Source organism: Epinephelus fuscoguttatus, linkage group LG10 (assembly GCF_011397635.1).
Source record: "Epinephelus fuscoguttatus linkage group LG10, E.fuscoguttatus.final_Chr_v1".
Classification (NCBI taxonomy): Eukaryota; Metazoa; Chordata; class Actinopteri; order Perciformes; family Serranidae; genus Epinephelus; species Epinephelus fuscoguttatus.
The window spans coordinates 43433006-43445113 of record NC_064761.1 but is presented as its reverse complement, the minus strand read 5'-3'; the positions used below and the strand labels follow the sequence as shown (position 1 = coordinate 43445113).

Sequence of the window (12108 nt, the reverse complement as noted above, 5' to 3'; positions counted from 1 at the left end):
TGGTGTACCTCAGGGTTCCATCTTGGGTCCTATACTATTTGCCTTATATATGCTTCCACTAGGGCACGTCATTAGCAATTTTGCACAACAGTTTGATTGCCTTTAAGAACTGGATGTCTAACAACTTCGCACAGATTGACACAGATAAAAAGAAGGTTCTGATAACTGTTTAAGATAGTATAGTCCACAGTATTAGGTCCCTTTCCTCAGCCAAATGGTTAAGTTTAAGACATCTTGTCATTAATTTTGATCAGACTGTGCGTTTTGATCATCATATTAAATCACTAACCTGTACTGAGAAATACTGGAAAGCTCAGGGACTCTTTTCCATTAGATATACGGTCTGCTGTCTCCTTCGAAACCTTTTATAATCAACTGAAGACTTGTCTTTTCAAAATGGCCTTTGTCCCACCCTGAGATGTCTAGTGCCCGTTCTTGATGTGTTTCTTTTGGGCTCCTCAGTTGCCTGTATTTTTTTCTAGGTGTATGGTCCTTTCTTTGACTCTTTATCTTGTGACTTTTGTTTTTGGTCTAAAATGCACTATGCCGAATGAATTGATTATTATTATTATTATTATTATTATTATTATTATTACTACTACCTACAGGTGATTGAAGGAAACAGGAACGCCTATGACATTGTGCTGAAGGACCTCGAGCCGCCCATCATCGCTCGCTTCGTCCGCTTCATGCCCGTCACAGACCACTCCATGAACGTCTGCATGAGAGTGGAGCTCTACGGCTGTGAATGGCTCGGTAAGACGGGTGGCTGAGGTGGAAAAGGAAAAAAAAGACACGATATGATATGTGAGGGCTGACGAGAGCAAAGATGAGAGAGGCACCACCTTATCTTTGAGCTCATAAAGATAGAGAGGATCAGCTGATTCACCTTTTTATACAAGCAGGACACAGCTGTTTACACTAATGTACACTACAATTAATCAGATCTGATCCAAATCATGTGCATTTTGTGCGCACATACTTATCTTAAATGATCTTGTACATGCCATGCATCAAGTAGACCTCCTTAAGAACTCCACGGTGTTATTTCCACGCCTACAGAAGCTTGATATGTTTGAACACGAGCTACTCTCTCTTAGAAAACAGAGAAGTCTCAAACTCTCAAATTAGAGACCGATTATATGGACCCACAAAATGTTTGTTCTCTTTTTTTATACCCAACTGAGCTTTATTCTTTAGAGTCTTGTGAGGAGGACGTTTATTTGGAGGCCAACCCGGAAGTTATCGTCGTCCTGGTTCCCTTGACAAAAAGCCAGTGGGATTTTTCCACTGGATTTTGGATAATTGCAGAAAATAATCTGTTTTTAAGAAAAACATAATACTTAAATGTTTTGATCAACAAGATAATCTTCAATTATCTTGTTGATCTTCACAAATTAACACCACTTTTATGATTTTTGAAGCGTAAATGCAATCACCAGAAGTGAAAAGCTAACATTAAGCTTTAAACCAGCTACACTTCAGTCCCATGATCTCAACATCACCACCACAACAAGGCTGCAAAGCCATATTAGGCATGATGACACTCTCATTTAGCCAGTTGTTAGCAACCACCTTTTTTTTTTAAGACAATAGAAGCAGCAAAGTTCACGAGTGGGGTATTTACTGACCCTTTTTATGTTGTAGAGCAAAACGTGAAAGTCTTTTAAGCTTGTGTTAAACACAGACCTTATTCAAGGCATCTAACCAAAAACTTTAAAGACGAGGTATCTGAAGGTGATAACAGGCTTTGAGTTTTAGCACTCAAGTTTTAGGATTTGGGAGAGAATTATTCAAGTTTGCTAATATGTGTTAGACCATAGGAGTAACGTGTTTGAATTCTGAAAATGGGCGTATAGTTCCCTTTTAAATTTAACGCTGATTTAGACTGTTTGAGCACAAAGAGAAGGTTTTTGAAAAGTTCAATATATTTAGAGGGTTTGTCAGGTAGGTTTCACGGGTCCTGTTAGCCTAATAAATGTACAATATTTCTTCACGTTTCCCCTGAAAATGCATGACGTGCTGAAATGTCAAATGTTGAGTTTGGAAATCTGGTGAAATTTGTGATCTAATCTAAGCAGCAGAAGAGGAAAAAGAGACAAAATAAAAACAAACAAACAATGGCAGTTTTAAGAGCGTCATAGCACCACTGGTGCCACTTAACCCTTTGAAACCCAGAGCAACATCACTTTTTTCACTCTTAGACGCCTTTTGCAAATATTTAAACGTTTGAATCCTGACGGCAAGTTGGTGTGAATTGATTTAAGAAATGTCCCACAAATTGCAAAAAAAAAAACCCCACAAGATTGAGAAAATTATTTTAAAATTTATTAAATATTATTATATATTATTTATTTATTTGATTATAAAAATTATGTTACAGAATTATTATAATTTTTAAGCAGTCTTTTAAGGTCATTTCCTTGTTTGATTTTTGCTTTCTTTTTTTCCAACTAATTTCTTTGTTTTTAATTTTCTCTTTACAAATTTATTGCAATTTTTTTTGATCATGTCTTCCTCTCATGTTGCTCATCGCATTCTTCCCATGTTTTTAAAAGAAACTTTGCTCAGGTTTTAAAGCGTTACAGTGCAGTTTCATTCATATTGTTGATTTCTTGCTATTAATAATAATAAGAAGAAGATTAATAAGAACATTTCTTTTTTGTATTTCATATGATGGAAAATTCCACCCATGACTGGTACATTATTTCGTAAATATTTCTCTATAATTCAACTTGGCATGTTGGGTCGCTGTAGGCATCTTAAAAATATCAGCTACAATTTTGAAACAGACTCCTGTGGTTTTGAGCCATGCCTCTCTGCACAGCATGAGCCTGGCACGATGGACTCACAGAAAATGTTTTGAGTTATTGAGTTATTATTGTATATATATGTATGAATGAACAACTGCCTTTGCTTCACAGATGGTCTTGTGTCGTACAACGCTCCAGCAGGAGAACAGATGAACTTCCCTTCTTACCCTGCGTATCTCAACGACTCTGTCTACGACGGAGCTGTCATCCACAGGTGTGTGTGTGTGTGTGTGTGTGTGTTTCTGTTTGTCCTTAATTCCCCCCTCCTCTCTTTTTCCACACACCACTACAATGCTTCATCATCGCTCTTATCCTTCGTCGGTGCTTTTTCCCCCTCACCTTGTTGTTGCCCCGTCACCATGGTGAGAGCAAAGAGACAGGCGGTGGTGAGTGGGTCATGGTGGTTTACTTAGTTAGGCAATACCTCATAGGAATGACTGAGTCAACCGTGCTTACAAAGTTTAGAACCCGGAATGAACCAATCAGTCTGTTGTTAACAGTCGTGTTTGGATGGTGAATAATGTCCTCCATGACACAGACAGTGGAGGCGACAGTGCAGGGGGAAAGAAAATGGCCTTTATTACGATGTCACAGCCAACAGCAGGAGACAGAATTGGTTTTACAATGCTGCCACCTAGTGTTGATTAGTTGCACTGTAAAAACTGCTTTTAACAGAAGCGCTTACTTTGAATTTAAAGAATGTTCCTCTGTTTGCTGCCTTCTTTGTTTCTCAGTATGACGGAGGGTTTGGGCCAGCTGACGGATGGCGTGTGTGGCCTGGATGATTTTACACACAGTCACGTCTATAATGTGTGGCCTGGGTACGACTATGTGGGCTGGACTAACGAGAGCTTCCCCAGTGGATACGTTGAAATCATGTTTGAGTTTGACCGCATACGTAACTTCACCACCATGAAGGTGAGGCTCCTGATAATTACAGCTCATAGTGTCGTGTGTTTTACGTCTCTCGTGAGCTTTAAAAGTCTCCCGATGTGTCTGTGTGTGCGTCTAGGTCCACTGCAACAACATGTACTCACGGCGTGTCAAGGCCTTCCGCCAGGTGGTGTGTTACTTCCGCTCTGAGGCAGACTGGGAGGCCACGCCGCTCACCTTCAGCCCCGTGGAGGACGAGAAGAATCCCAGCGCCCGTTTTGTCACTGTCAACCTGGCCAATCACATGGCCAGTGCCATCAAGTGCCAGTTCTACTTTGCTGATGCCTGGATGTTGTTCAGCGAGATCACCTTCCAGTCAGGTACAGACCGAAGATCTGTGTGTGGTATATCCGTCTAGTTTTAACACTTTAAGATTCACATACTTCTGCACATATTTGGAAGTTCTGTGTAAAAGTGGTGTATTATTTTGTGCTGAAGTTACTTTAGTTTTTATTTGTATGGAAAGTAACTATTAAAGTCTCTTAAATTTCTGACCAGCTCTGTGCCGTCTGACCTTTCAGATACAGCCATGTACAACACAACACTGGCTCCACCCAAGACAGGAATACCACCCAACATACAACCAGGTCAGTGATCACCAGTGGCGGACTGGCAGCTGTCTGAGGGGCAGGGGTGAAAAAAATCAAAGATGGCTCCAGCACACAGTAAATTCTAGCACGTATAACGACCTATGCGGCACTGCATCATGTTTAATCTACCGTAGACGCGTCCGAGAGGGTTGTTTTTTGGGTTTTTTTGAGTCCACCAGCGCTCCACACACTTGATAAAGACCTACACATTGAATAATAATAATAATAATGATATTGTGGCATGCAGATGTGACCTCATCCTTACTAGTCGTGTTTTGCTGCTTGGGCGGAGGTCCCAGTGTTCCTAAAATGATGCCTGGAGCGCTCGCCACTTCCTGAGAGTCTCCTTGCAAGCTGTGAATGCGTAACCATGGTAACCCCTCCACTTCATACTTACTTACTTACCGACCGACTTACTGGTCGCTGTTCGTTGTGAACATTGTGCCTGGAAAACGCTGGGCAAGTGGGCCAAAAAAACATAAAAAGAAAGTGACGCCTGGAGCAGCACTTTGCATTGTATCCTGATGCAGAAGGGGTCAGTGGTTCAGTTTAGGCAACAAAACTACTTAATTTTATTTAGGAAAATATTGTGGATGTCAGCTTTGAGTGGCACAAACGCTGCAACTCATGTTGTTTGATGGTCCCAACCATCGGTCTCCTGGGTCCAAGTCCTGTGTTTGTTGGACCCATCCACCTCCTCTCCCGCCTACCCTCAGTGGACTTTCACACTCTTTAAACTACGTCCGATGCTCTGGGCGTGTAATATAAAGCGATGGGTTTATACTGGATAGTGGAAAGCCTGGAGGGTCTCACACACACACAGGCCTCACGTCACAATAATGACGCTGTCTAGAAATTGCCCAAGTGGCATATTTTGACACCCTAAGAGCGAGACCAGGCTGGACATGAATGACGAATGACAAATAACAATATGGCATATTTTGTTGTCAAGAACCTTTTCTGAGCATTTGACAAAGTTACCTCGCAGACATGAATAAAAATGGATGCGATGTCATCATAAAAATGCCGTCAGCGTATCAGCAGTAAGAGAACATTTCAGTTGGCGTCTTTTTCTGTCCCACAGGATGAAATTCTTTCTGCAGGAAGACAGCATAAAAACAAAAAAACACAGTAAGAGAATGTGCCAATTTCAGACATTAAAAGTGCTGGAATATACATCTACATTACCACAATAAAATGTTAAGATTAGGGATGAGGTAGAGGGCTAAACTAAGACTACATGGAACATACACAAATTCCTTAATTCCTTGAAGTGTAACTAAACCCTCAAACCACCTTTTTACAGCTGAAGAACAATGTATAAGTGTATCTAGGGAAACACTATTTGACGGGGTACCAGACTTCGACCTGTGTGGGTGCAATGCCACTATTTTTGCCCCCTCGATGCCCTTAGATCACGCAGTGAGTCTGCATTGTTAAACTAGGACCTTGCAAACTATGGAAAAACCTGTGGTGACTAAAGCCAGTGCTTTGAAATGTTTGCAAAGCAATCTGAGCTGTGTGTCGAAGGTGTTTCAAACGTGGTAAAATGGGGATCAGGGCGGTGGAATCGCAGGTGCAGAGCGTTAAGCACAGAGAGTATCGTCAGGCTCATTTTTACTGTTCATTCATGCAGTGTGTGTACTTGGAAGGAGTATATTTTGAATTTTGATGTGTATTTCCATCACAAGTTTGGTCTAAATTTCATTTAAAGTGGTATTAAAAAGTCTTAAATTGAAGTCTTAACCTGTGGACATCCTGTTCTAAATATGCGTGGTGACTGCCCTCTACTGGTTGAAACCATTTATTACATTTCCAGCCAAAACTCTGGGTTTTACTTAGGCTGTAAAGAGAGGATGGCCTGGCCTCCTGTTTTTCACATTTAGATCACAAAATCAAGAAATCAGTGAGACGGTCAGGATCTGTAAAATAACACTGTCACGTTCCTGTCACCATTCAAAACACTGAACCTACGCGGGAAACAGCTCTTCACACTTTCCACTTGGCCTTCAACACTGGTCTGAGAGGGTGGAAGTGATGTTTGGCTTTTCTTTATTAAGTCTGCTCTGTGTGCTCACGGTTATACCTGTGATGTCATGCGAGAGGCTGAAGTTGCATTGCTGTCTCTCTGCTGCTTCAAGAAACAAGAGAGTGAAAGAAAAAGATAAAGAGGTTGATTTACTCTAACAGTCCCACGCTCCTGATAATCGCTTTAAAGGAGGTTTCTCTCAGCTTGTCACAGCAGGAAAAGCACAGGTAGAACTAATAACATTAATGACTTGGCTCTTTTCCTTTCAGGTGTGTCAGGTTCTGTAATTTGGGACGCCTCAAAGGAACGAGGCTATTTTTAACTTCGCTAGTTACACAAGTAGTGACAGGATTATTCCGCTTTTGCAGCACATTTACAAAAATCCTTTAAATGTTAACTGTTATTATTGTTTCCATGTCGAAACGTGGTTAACCTGCTACATTGCCTTTGTGACATTCACAAGTGGATGTGACAAAATTTCCTGCAGCTTGATGCTGACGAGACAGAGATATTGATCAGACGACAAGAACAGGTTCAAATATCAGACAGTCGCTCAATAACTTCACACTGCAGAAACTTTGGTGTCATTTTTGATCAGTTTAGACAAACATGTAAGTTTAGTAGTTCAATCAAGCCTCCACCATCTCGGAAGTATCTCAGTCGCATCAGATCAGTCCTTTCCAACAAACATACTTACAAAGCCCTGAGAGGCCTCGCTCCGAGTTATATGACAGATCTTGTATCACTCTATGTTCCCTCTGGCACCCTGAGATCCTCAGATGCATCGCGTCTTGTTGTTCAGAGGTCTAGATTCATTCACAGAGGTGATAAAGTCTTTGCAGTCAGAGCTCTTGACTTTGGGATGACCTGCTGGAGGAGATCAGGGCTGCAAACTCACTGTCATCTTTTAAATCACTTCAGAAATTCTACTTATTTAAAACTGCTGTGTTATTGTGTGTTTCATTCTGTTTTGTGTTTTCTGTTTTTATCTTCTTCATCTTATTTCCTTTGTCTTTTATTCAGTTTTGTAAAGCACTTTGTAACTGTGTTTTAAAAGGTGCTGTATGAATACAGTTTATTGTTATTATTATTATGAAGTCAAAGCGATCACTAATTTCAGTTACTGGATCAGCAAATACTTAAATACAGTATGGTGCTGTCTCCGTGTTAAAAAGGTGTGTCTCCCTGTTCCCTCTCCAGAGGACGACCCCACCCACAAAGTCGATGACAGCAACACCCGCATTCTGATTGGCTGTTTGGTGGCCATCATCTTCATCCTGGTGGTCATCATCGTCATCATCTTGTGGAGGCAGGTGTGGCAGAAGATGTTGGAGAAGGTGAGCTCACCTCTGCTGTTGACATTGAGAGTTTCCTTCTTTCGGGAGTTGGTCAGATCTGTTCCTTCACCCCCGCGTCCTTTATTTTAGGCCTCTCGCCGGATGCTGGACGATGAACTAACTGCTAGTTTGTCAATACAGAGCGAGACGTTCGCCTACAACCACAACCAGTCGAGCACAGCCAGCGAGCAGGAGTCTAATTCCACCTACGAGCGCATCTTTCCCCTCGGCCCAGACTATCAGGAGCCGTCGCGCATCATATGCAAGCTGCCGGAGTTCGCTCAGAGCTCAGAGGAGCCTGGTAGGTGAACACACACATCTGCATACAAATAAACATCCGTGGTTATTCATGTTCATAATGACATGTTTCCATATTGTGTTCCAGCTTCTACGAGCACCGCAGCCTCCAAATCCACCACCACTACCGCAGTCCAGGATGGCGCTCCTCACTACGCAGAGGCAGACATTGTAAACCTGCAAGGCGTGACCGGAGGCAACACGTACGCCATCCCTGCACTGACCATGGACCTGCTGTCGGGGAAGGATGTGGCAGTGGAGGAGTTCCCACGAAAGCTGCTCACGTTCAAAGAGAAGCTGGGAGAGGGACAGTTTGGAGAGGTGTGTGCTCGTTGCCATTCGTCTGCAGCTTTTCTTACACTTTCACATGATCCTAAAGGTCCAGTGTGCAGGAGTTAGGGGGCATATTGGCAGAATCGGAATATTATAATTATATTTTCTTTTGTGTACAATCACCTGAAAACAAGAATCATCATTTTTCTGTTTTGTTAGAATGAGGTATTTATATCTACACAGGGAGCGAATCTGTTCCCAAACCACCCCGTACACCCTCTCCCTCCATGTTTGTGTTTGTCATGGAAGACATTTCGAAGTTCCATGCGACACACAATTGACATTAAATATTGTCTTACAGACGTTAACACCCGAAATGCTTCGATTGTATTTAGGGTCAAATATATCCTTCTCTATAGAAAAATGGTTGGCGTGTTTATTTTACTGCAAAGAGTTGCAGGAACTGAGAAGCTCATAAACATCAGGGTGAAAAAACATGAAGATGTTTCCAAAAGAAAAAGAGAACTGACACCAAATAAGCTCCATGTGTGATATTTATTTATTTATTTATTTATTTATTTGTTGATATATTTATTTACTTAGCCTCATTATTTATGTATTAGTCCTGTTTATTCATTGATTGATTTATTTTAGTGACAAAAGTTCAACATAGAAAAATCCAGGTAAATAGTAGCACATAAGTGATTTAAATACGTATGAAGCACATAAAATGGGAGTATGTTTTATTTTTCTCCACGGTAAAGAAAAATTAGGACACTTTATTTCATCCACCACAGAGAGGGAAGTTTGTCCCAGAGCTTCCAGCTGTATTTATAGCCTACACCTTAACGAAGGGTGCATCGTTCAGCTGGAAACGTGACGATAAACAGTTGCACCGGCATGTGTCTACAGTAGCCCAGACCGGACAAACCAAACACGGGCTCTATATAGGCCCCCGCAGTGAGCTGAACAGCGTCAGAAGAACACTGATTTGTAACATGAAAATGCTTTATTCAGTATTTTACTGGTTTAAATCAGCTGGTCTGTTTGTTTTGGAGAGGAAGAGACCTCTGGTGATAATTTAGCTCGCAGTAAAAACTTCCTGAACAATGAACACTGAAGGAATTATAACGAGGAGTTCACACGTGGCACATGTCCTCGTCCTCACTGCTAGATGCCACTAAACCCTACGAGCTAGACCTTTGAAGCACAAACAAATAAATGTTATAAATGTTGCATTCCTCCTCTTCCTCACTCCCCTTTCCTCATCTTCCTCCTCTCAGGTGCACCTGTGTGAAGCAGAGGGAATGCAGGAGTTCATGAATAAAGAGTTTCTATTCGACATCTCCGAGGACCAGCCAGTTTTAGTGGCTGTGAAGATGCTTCGTTCAGACGCCAACAAAAATGCAAGGTAGACGCTCGAGTGATCTGCACCACACACCTCATACTTAGCCTGTACCTGAAACTGAAACTGAAAATAAATGTTGATATGAAAATGTCAGGTTTATATCATTCTGATTCCTCTGTGTGAACTAAGTCACCCGCCTTTTTTCGTGTTTTGGCAGGAATGACTTCCTGAAAGAGATAAAGATCATGTCACGTTTGAAGGACCCCAACATCATTCGCCTGCTGGCTGTGTGCATCTACAGTGACCCGCTCTGTATGATCACAGAGTACATGGAGAACGGAGATCTCAACCAGTTTCTGTCCCGCCACGAGCCTGAGGGACAACTCGCTCTGCTCAGCAACGCACCTACTGTCAGGTGAGTGGTGATGAACACACACACACACACACACACACACATATATATATATATATGCCTATTTGTGTGTGTCATTCTGTTGTTCTGTTCCCGTCACATGACTCTGTTTATTTGCTCTCCAGCTTCAATAATCTGATCTACATGGCGGCTCAGATAGCGTCGGGGATGAAGTACCTCTCCTCTCTAAACTTTGTTCATCGAGACTTGGCCACGCGGAATTGCCTGGTGGGCAAAAACTACACGATAAAGATAGCTGACTTTGGCATGAGCAGAAACCTGTACAGTGGTGACTACTACCGCATCCAGGGCCGGGCGGTCCTGCCGATACGCTGGATGTCATGGGAGAGCATCCTGCTGGTAAGGACCAATACTTGAAGCTATACTCCGCAGGAGAACAGAATGAAACAATGTATGGACTCAGACAAGAGTCGTCCTTCTCCACGGGCTGTTGAGAAGCGTTGAGAAGTGTTGGAGACATAAGGGCTTAGATAAAAAAAAAATGTTTAAATGGTCTTCAACATTTGTGATTTCAGACAATGTAATGGGGGGGTTGGTATGAGGTTGCAGGAAAAAACACATAATGGTGCACAGACGGGCAGAGATTGGAGATTCACACACTTAATTTCCTGCATCCTGGTGAAGTTTGACGCACCACTTTATGGTGGAAATACCTTTTATTAAGTAAAGAAAAACTAAGGAACCAGGTGACGATTCAAGTCTACAAATACTGATGAATATAATGCGGTAAGGCACTCTGCATTACTTCCAGATATTTAATCTACTGCAGATCCTCATTTCATTTATCTGTGCTGAGTCAACACTTGTGGGCATAATTTAGTCTTCTATCCTCTTTTGTTTGGGGAGTAACCTCTTTAAACGTTCACATCAATTCAGTTTAATTAACTTGTAAACCCTCTCATGTGTCGTCATGTTCATAGAGAAAGAATGGAAACTTGGACGAGAAGATTTGTGTCAAGACTTTGGTACATGTGACTGATTGGTGCATGTTTTTGTGTCATATTAGAATCAGTTGGTGAGGAGGGATTTTCTATAAAGCTTACACTACGCACATTTGATTATTTTACATTTGCGTTGCGTTGTATGTTGCAAAGGGTTCTCATTTATTATTTAACATAATTTCTCGGTGCAAGCTATTTTCACAACATTTTTAACAAATCACTTCTAAAAAGTGACGGGGACAAAATCAGCCATTTCAGAAAGTGGTAGGAACATGTCCCTAACTTCACCTGTGTCCCTCTCTATAATCACTGACGCCCCATTAGAGGTGTGTGCAGGTGTATTTTTCTGCAGAGTCTGTCCTTTGCCACTAATATCTTACTTTCCTCTCATGGTGCTTATTGAGAATGAGATTAAAACCTCATCTGAAAGTGAGACCGAGCCAAGACAGGGTCAGCAGCATACACACAAACAGGACAGCGGCGTCAGATCACAACAGCAATCAGAGCTGTGTTAAAATACAATGCGTAATAGAGTCATTAAAAGAGCAGCAATATTTAGACTTTATTTGTTAAATGAAGCAGCTGCAGCTAGCAGTTTGAAATAATTATAGAAGTAGTGTTTTCTAGTTTAAGCAGGGACTGTAGGAGATCAGACTTGTTTTGCTCGCCTCTTTATAAAGAGGTAGCGACCAGGTGGCAGACTGTAGGCAGGACACGTCTAAGAGGAAGCTGGGAACATTTTGACACAGTGCTGGAAAAACAAAGACTCAGTCTGGGGTCGGCTTTCACTTTCACTGGTGATACAGTAAAAGACATTTCCTGCATAGTATTCCTTTAACAAAAGATGTGGCTTTATTTAAGTTTAAAAAAAAAACCCTTGATTTTGTGCTATGTTGTTATGTGATATTAACAATCGCTGCTGACACCGTCTCTTGTTGCGCAGGGTAAGTTCACCACAGCTAGTGATGTGTGGGCGTTTGGGGTGACCCTGTGGGAGATACTAAACTTCTGCAAGGAGCAGCCCTACTCTCAGCTCACTGATGAGCAGGTGATAGAAAACACGGGGGAGTTTTTCAGGGACCAGAAAAGACAGGTGAGCGTCGTTACAAACATT

General features: G+C 41.8%; 1 protein-coding gene across 2 annotated transcripts in view; it reads left to right on the top strand.

Annotated features, from left to right (window-relative positions):
• ddr2a (discoidin domain receptor tyrosine kinase 2a) overlaps positions 1 to 12108 on the top strand; it is a 61542-nt gene that overhangs the window by 46019 nt on the left and 3415 nt on the right. Inside the window, exons 6-17 of one of the 2 annotated variants that reach the window (XM_049588248.1) lie at positions 609 to 756; positions 2925 to 3027; positions 3548 to 3731; positions 3826 to 4066; positions 4268 to 4333; positions 7566 to 7702; positions 7793 to 8003; positions 8088 to 8320; positions 9556 to 9683; positions 9838 to 10035; positions 10158 to 10392; positions 11938 to 12087. In XM_049588248.1, coding sequence (XP_049444205.1) covers positions 609 to 756; positions 2925 to 3027; positions 3548 to 3731; positions 3826 to 4066; positions 4268 to 4333; positions 7566 to 7702; positions 7793 to 8003; positions 8088 to 8320; positions 9556 to 9683; positions 9838 to 10035; positions 10158 to 10392; positions 11938 to 12087 — 2034 coding nt within the window. The remainder of the gene's footprint in view (positions 1 to 608; positions 757 to 2924; positions 3028 to 3547; positions 3732 to 3825; positions 4067 to 4267; positions 4334 to 7565; positions 7703 to 7792; positions 8004 to 8087; positions 8321 to 9555; positions 9684 to 9837; positions 10036 to 10157; positions 10393 to 11937; positions 12088 to 12108) is intronic. The other variant, XM_049588249.1, reaches the window with a different exon arrangement.